At 41.7% G+C, this 7,500-nt stretch overlaps 1 protein-coding gene across 1 annotated transcript in view; it reads right to left on the minus strand.

The window, feature by feature from the left end:
- Positions 1-7,500, minus strand: part of LOC118494763 (sodium/hydrogen exchanger 5-like) — a 27,601-nt gene that overhangs the window by 9,389 nt on the left and 10,712 nt on the right. Inside the window, 1 exon segment of the mRNA XM_035999858.1 lies at positions 2,280-2,358. Coding sequence (XP_035855751.1) covers positions 2,280-2,358 — 79 coding nt within the window.

The following is a 7,500-nucleotide window of genomic DNA, read 5'->3' on the forward strand; positions in this document are numbered from 1 at the left end:
GCTGACATGTTGCAGGTTAATTCACCAGGTTCCTACATGTGGAGAATAGCGCCGACACACGGAGGAGAAGTTGAGAGAAAGGAGAAAGAGAGCGTGCTGTGGCGTCCGTGCTGTGGCGTCCGTGCTGTGGCGTCCGTGCTGTGGTGTCCGTGTGTGCGTGCGTCCTTGAGAACTGTAACTGGTATAACTTATGTTGTCAGTTAATTGTAGCGTTGAAAACCGGCCAATTCTGGTCACCGGCCGATCTATCGGTGCATCTCTACTAGGAACAGAACCGGGTTACACATATATGGACCGGCCCGTAGGACCAGGAACAGGACCAGGTTACACATACATGGACCGGCCCGTAGGACCAGGAACAGAACCAGGTTACACATACATGGACCGGCCCGTAGGACCAGGAACAGGACCAGGTTACACCTACATGGACCGGCCTGTAGGACCAGGAACAGGACCAGGTTACACCTACATAGACCGGCCTGTAGGACCAGGAACAGAACCAGGTTACACCTACATGGACCGGCCTGTAGGACCAGGAACAGAACCAGGTTACACCTACATGGACCGGCCTGTAGGACCAGGAACAGAACCAGGTTACACCTACATGGACCGGCCTGTAGGACCAGGAACAGAACCAGGTTACACATACATGGACCGGCCCGTAGGACCAGCGGCATTATATACCAGCAGGAACGAGAGACAGATGTGTCCTTGAAAAAATGCTAAAACCTGGAAAAGAATGTTGAAAAAAAAAACACACAAACGTTGGGAAAAGGTGACAAAACAGTGACGAAAACATCAAAAAGCAACAAAGACGTTGAAGAAAACAAAAAACATAAAAAGTCGGAAAAAGTGAAAGAAAAAAAACCTCCCAAAAAAGTTGTGTGGACATGTAAAAGCTCTGATAAATAAGAAGGTGACAACCCATTTAAGATCTTGAAAACAATTAATACAATTTTAAATTCGATCCTGAAACAGACAGGAAGCCAGTGGAGCGTGGCCAAAACCGGTGTAACGTGGTTGCACTTTTTGGTCCCGGTTAAAAGTCAAGCGGCTGCATTCTGGACTAACTGTAACCGACGAAGGGATGACTGATCCAATCCAACATACAAAGAGTTACAGTAATCTAAACGGGACGTAATAAATGCATGTATGACTCTTTCAAAGTCTTTGCGTAGCAGGTAAGGCTTGACCTCAGCCAAAAGTCTCAGCTGGAAGAAACTGGTTTTAACAACAGAGCTAATCTGTTTGTCAAATTTAAAAGCACTGTCAAAAATAACACCCAGATTCTTGGTAAAAGGTTGAATATGGGAACCTAACGTACCAAGAGCATCTACACAGGCACTAAAATGTACAGCACGACCAAAAACAACCGGGTCACACAGTACCGGCCCGTGGCATTAGGCCTGTAGGACCAGGAACAGAACCAGGTTACACAGGACCAGGAACAGAACCAGGTTACACAGGACCGGCCCGTAGGACCAGCGGCATTATATACCAGCAGGAACAAAAAAGACAGATGTGTCTCGGAAACAATGCCAAAGAAAATGTTGAATAAAACCACACAAACGTTGGGAAAAGGTGACAAAACAGTGACGGAAACATCAAAAAGCAACAAAGACGAAGAAAACAAAACAAACATAAAAAGTCGGAAAAAGTGAAAGAAAAAAAACCTCCCAAAAAAGTTAAAATAAATTGGCGGAAAAATAACAGACCAAAAAGCGACAAAGACTTCGAAAAAATCGGGGGAAAAAAAAAAACACTTCAAAAGTCGGGAAATATAACAAAAACGTCAGAAAAACCGCAAAAAAAATTGTGACAAAAAAACGTCAGAAAAAGTGGGAAAAAAAACTCGAAAATAGTTTAAATAAGCGCCACAATTGGCGGAAAAATAACAGACCAAAACGCGACAAAGACTTCGAAAAAATCGGGGGAAAAAAAAAAACACTTCAAAAGTCGGGAAATATAACAAAAACGTCAGAAAAACCGCAAAAAAAATTGTGACAAAAAAACGTCAGAAAAAGTGGGAAAAAAAACTCGAAAATAGTTTAAATAAGCGCCACAATTGGCGGAAAAATAACAGACCAAAAAGCGACAAAGACTTCGAAAAGAAAAAACACAAAAAAACTGAAAATAAGCGACAAACAACGTCAGAAAAACACAAAAAAACGCGACCAGAAGCGCGTGAGAAGCACATGAGAAGCGCGTGAGAAGCGAGGGGGGCGTCTCTGAACAGAAGAGCCAGGTTCGTGTTTTCGTGTCTCTTTCTGGAGACTCACCGACTCCTTTGAAGTAATCGGCCGTCTGCACGTTCTCCGCTCCGACCTCCACGAAGGAAATGTAGACTTTATATAAAACCTGGAATAACAGATAAGAGAGCCACGTTTAGAAACAAAAAGGAATATCTGTGTCTTATATATATATATTAGGGCTGTCAAACGATACATTTTTTTTAATCGCGATTAATCGCTGAAGGTCTATAGTTAATTGCGATTAATCGCATATTTTATCACATGATTAAAGTTCTATTATTTTGCATTTCAGAACAGTTTTTAAGTCCATATTAACAATGGAAAGCCATTCTTACCAGTGTATCTTGATTGGGAATCAAATGAATGCAAAGAAAGTTACTTTATGAACTTGATTTTAAGATTTGTAATTAATTATTTACTGTAAACAAAAGAAAAATGTGTGAATCTGTCATTATTGCACAATTCCTCCAAGTACCTAACTAAAAAACTACAAATCCCTATCCTTACTAGAGTCAATATAGTGTTTAGTAACTCCTAAATAGGGCTGTCAAACCATTAATTTCTTTTCATTTCTCGGAATTTCTGCGATTAAAAAAAATGAATCGCATCGCAGCGGCCCTTAATTGCATCGCGATTAACGCGTTAATGTTAGGGCTGTCAATCGATTAAAAAAATGTATCTAATTAATTACATACTCTGAGATTAATTAATCGAAATGAAACGCATACATAATTTTTGCCCGGTGCCTTAACCGATACTTTTTAAGAAAGTAAAAAAGAAAAAAGAAGGGTACTAAACAGTCGGCGACATTAAAGAACGGCTTGTTTAATGCTAGGCCATATGGTCAAAATTAAATGATTTAATAATAATGTATAACAATAACAATAACTTATTTCACTAGTAAATAGCTGTTGAACGACAACAACCACCAGATGGGAAAAGGACATTTCACAATAACTTTGAATGCACCACGAGGCTGTAGGTTACCAGTTTCATTGAACGCACCGACTGTGTTTTTCCGACAATAGCAGCTGCAGATTGTTACATCCCGGTGTTAAAGCCTCTACAGTGAAATACAGTCAAACTTTACACCGTTTAGTGTTAGCTGTCAGCATTTTAACCGTGTTTAATCCAGCTACTAGCTAGCGGTAGGCTAACATTAGCTGCTGTTGAGTATAGTGTTAACTAGCTAGCGCTAGGCTAACATTAGCTGCTGTTGAGTATAGTGTTAATTAGCTAGCGGTAGGCTAATGTTAGGTGCTGTCGAGTATAGTGTTAACTAGCTAGGGGTAGGCTAACGTTAGCTGCTGTCGAGTGTAGTGTTAACTAGCTAGTGGTAGGCTAACATTAGCTGCTGTTGAGTATAGTGTTAACTAGCTAACGGTAGGCTAACGTTAGCTGCTGTTGAGTATAGTGTTAACTAGCTAGCAGTAGGCTAACGTTAGCTGCTGTTGAGTATAGTGTTAACTAGCTAGTGGTAGGCTAATGTTAGCTGCTGTTGAGTAGGCTAATGTTAGCTGCTGTTGAGTATAGTGTTAACTAGCTAGCCGTAGGCTAACATTAGCTGCTGTTGAGTATAGTGTTAACTAGCTAACGGTAGGCTAACGTTAGCTGCTGTTGAGTATAGTGTTAACTAGCTAGCGGTAGGCTAACGTTAGCTGCTGTTGAGTATAGTGTTAACTAGCTAGCGGTAGGCTAACGTTAGCTGCTGTTGAGTATAGTGTTAACTAGCTAGCCGTAGGCTAACATTAGCTGCTGTTGAGTATAGTGTTAACTAGCTAGTGGTAGGCTAATGTTAGCTGCTGTTGAGTATAGTGTTAACTAGCTAACGGTAGGCTAACGTTAGCTGCTGTTGAGTATAGTGTTACATAGCTAGCGGTAGGCTAACGTTAGCTGCTGTTGAGTATAGTGTTAACTAGCTAGCGGTAGGCTAACGTTAGCTGCAGCGATGTTTGTGTTTCCTGTATCGTCTGTTTCAGAGCATCAGAGAGAAGAGCAGACATATCAGTGGCACCAGAATGAGGCACCGAAATCCGCGTTGCTATTAGGTCTGGTAGATACCGGTCATGAAGGCACCGGTGCCGTATTAGCACCAGATTTCGGTAGCCAACCCAATTCAGGAAGAAGATTTTTATAAGTAAATGTTCCAGTTAATGATATATATATGTATATTCGTCATGTGGCCGCTGTGTCTTGTAGGAGCCGTGCTGCAGTGAAGACGCTGATGATGGAGAGAATATAGAAAGTCTTTCTGGTTCTCTCTGAGTTTTCCCACACTTGTTCCTCTCCCCTGGTTGGTGGATTAGCTCGTACGCTGAGTGCCTCGGAGGATTAGAACGCTGCAGAGGTAATCTGCTCACAATGCTTTTATCCCAGCTTCTTTAAACTCAACACGACGTTTAGGAGTAAATGTTTCCATGCATGTATGGTATGCTCCACAGTAGGTAGGCTGCAGAGATGAACGGTTAGAAATACACACACTTCACATGATGAGGGGTGTGTGTGTGTGTGTGTGTGTGTGTGTGTGTGTGTCTGTGTGTGCGTGCATGAGTGTGTGTGTGTGTGTGTGTGTGTGTATCAAGATTATTATAGTTTTGCATTTTTCATTAGTTTTTATTTTTATTTCGTTTTGACTTTTTGTTTTCAAATTCAGTTTAGTTTTAATTAGTTTTTATAGCGGGTTTGCTAGTTTAGTTTAGTTTTTATTTTTTGAAAAAGCTTAGTTTTAGTTTAGTTTTTATTAGTTTTAGTCTTTTCTTGTAATATTTGGGATATTTGTCGGGGGATTCAAAAAGGTCAGAAAAAGTATTGTGTAATAATAACTCAACAAAAACATCATACAATTTTAGAAATATGTATTCACAATGTATTCAAAAATAACACCAGTACATAACATGCAGCCTACATATGGTCATAAATATGTAAACAGTCACAAGACGCAGTATGTGCAAAATGTACAAGTGACGTGTTCCAGGAAAAACCTAAATAGCCAACAGACTAAAGAAGACATGAACAGGGGTTTTCAACTTTTGTTCGAGTAAAGTGGCAAACTTTTAGAAGTCAATCGACTCACACAGTTGTGTAGACGTCCCAGTATCAATCCACATATTAACCCACGCTTCCTCCCGCTTTTGGTGTTCCTGCATATTTACTAACCAGCAGATATCGGGTCGCCGGTGAAAGCCTTCCTGTAGTGTTCTCTGTCCTGCTGCAGCTGGCCCTGTAACCATACATCCATGCCCTGTATCCATACATCCATGCCCTGTACCCATACATCCATGCCCTGTACCCATACATCCATGCCCTGTACCCATACATCCATGCCCTGTAACCATACATCCATGCCCTGTATCTATACATCCATGCCCTGTACCCATACATCCATGCCCTGTACCCATACATCCATGCCCTGTATCTATACATCCATGCCCTGTAACCATACATCCATACCCTGTAACCATACATCCATGCCCTGTACCCATACATCCATGCCCTGTATCTATACATCCATGCCCTGTAACCATACATCCATGCCCTGTATCTATACATCCATGCCCTGTAACCATACATCCATGCCCTGTATCCATACATCCATGCCCTGTAACCATACATCCATACCCTGTAACCATACATCCATGCCCTGTATCCATACATCCATACATCCATGCCCTGTACCCATACATTCATGCCCGTAATGTTACCGGGATTAGCTTCTGTTTTGGGGAAAGGGGGCTTTGCGTTCTCCTTTACCTTGTTAAGGTAAGCTAGGTTAGCCTCTTAGCTTGTGTGCGCTTCTCAAATGTACTTTCCAATTCGTGTGATTTTTCCCTGTAATAAATTGACAACATATTTTACCACCTTCCACTGCAAGGCACTTTATCTGAACAGTCATAATCAAACAGGACTGCCGCTTTCTTCCGACTTTCGGTACCGCCATGATGCCAGGCGAGAGGCACGGAGCCACAGACATGTTGTGTTCAATTTGACGTGGAATGTCAGGATTTCTGGGTTCCCAGTTGGAAACTATGTCATGTCTACGGGAAATGTCACGGTCGGAGAGATATAACGTTATTTGCTCTATGAAAAATCGACAAAGACGAAAACTAAGGACATTTACTCGATAATTGTATTTTATTTTAGTTGCAAACAGACATTACAGTTTTAGTTTAGTTATCGTTTTTTTGTAATACCTCATTTTTATTTTTATTTCAGTTAACGACAATGTTTTTTCCCACCTAGTTTTCGTTATTTCGCTCGTTTTCGTTAACGATTATAACCTTGGTGTGTATGTGACTCTGTGTGTGTGTGTGTGTGTGTGTGAATGTGTCTGTGTGTGCGTGCATGCATGAGTGTGTGTGTGTGTGTGTATGTGACTCTGTGTGTGTATGTGACTCTGTGTGTGTGTGTGTGTGTGTGTGTGTGTGTGTGTGTGTGTGTGTGTGTCTGTGTGTGTGTGTGTGTGTGAATGTGTCTGTGTGTGCGTGCATGAGTGCATGCTGTGAGTTGAACAGTAGCTACGTAGACGGTCCAGTAAGTAGTCTACAGACTCGAACGGTTCCGTTCTGAAGGCCACGGATCACAGCTGTGTGGCTGCGTGTTAGCGGTGACAGTAGTGTAGAGATGTGGGCTGCACCATATGACCAAAATATCGAATTGTGATTATTTTGACTAACATTACTCGGTACGTAACACTAGCTCCGTATTGTTGTACTAACGTTACTCGGTACGTAACGTTAGCTCCATATTGTTGTACTAACGTTACTCGGTACGTAACACTAGCTCCGTATTGTCGTACTAACGTTACTCGGTACGTAACGCTAGCTTCGTAATGTTGTACTAACGTTACTCGGTACGTAACGTTAGCTCCGTATTGTTGTACTAACGTTACTCGGTACGTAAGGTTAGCTCCGTAATGTTGTACTAATGTTACTCGGTACGTAACACTAGCTCCGTATTGTTGTACTAACGTTACTCGGTACGTAACGTTAGCTCCGTATTGTTGTACTAACGTTACTCGGTACGTAACGTTAGCTCCATATTGTTGTACTAACGTTACTCGGTACGTAACACTAGCTCCGTATTGTTGTACTAACGTTACTCGGTACGTAAGGTTAGCTCCGTAATGTTGTACTAACGTTACTCGGTACGTAACACTAGCTCCGTATTGTCGTACTAACGTTACTCGGTACGTAACGCTAGCTTCGTAATGTTGTACTAACGTTACTCGGTACGTAACGTTAGCTCCGTA

The sequence above is a fragment of the Sander lucioperca genome, chromosome 3, assembly GCF_008315115.2.
Source record: "Sander lucioperca isolate FBNREF2018 chromosome 3, SLUC_FBN_1.2, whole genome shotgun sequence".
NCBI classification, from domain to species: Eukaryota; Metazoa; Chordata; class Actinopteri; order Perciformes; family Percidae; genus Sander; species Sander lucioperca.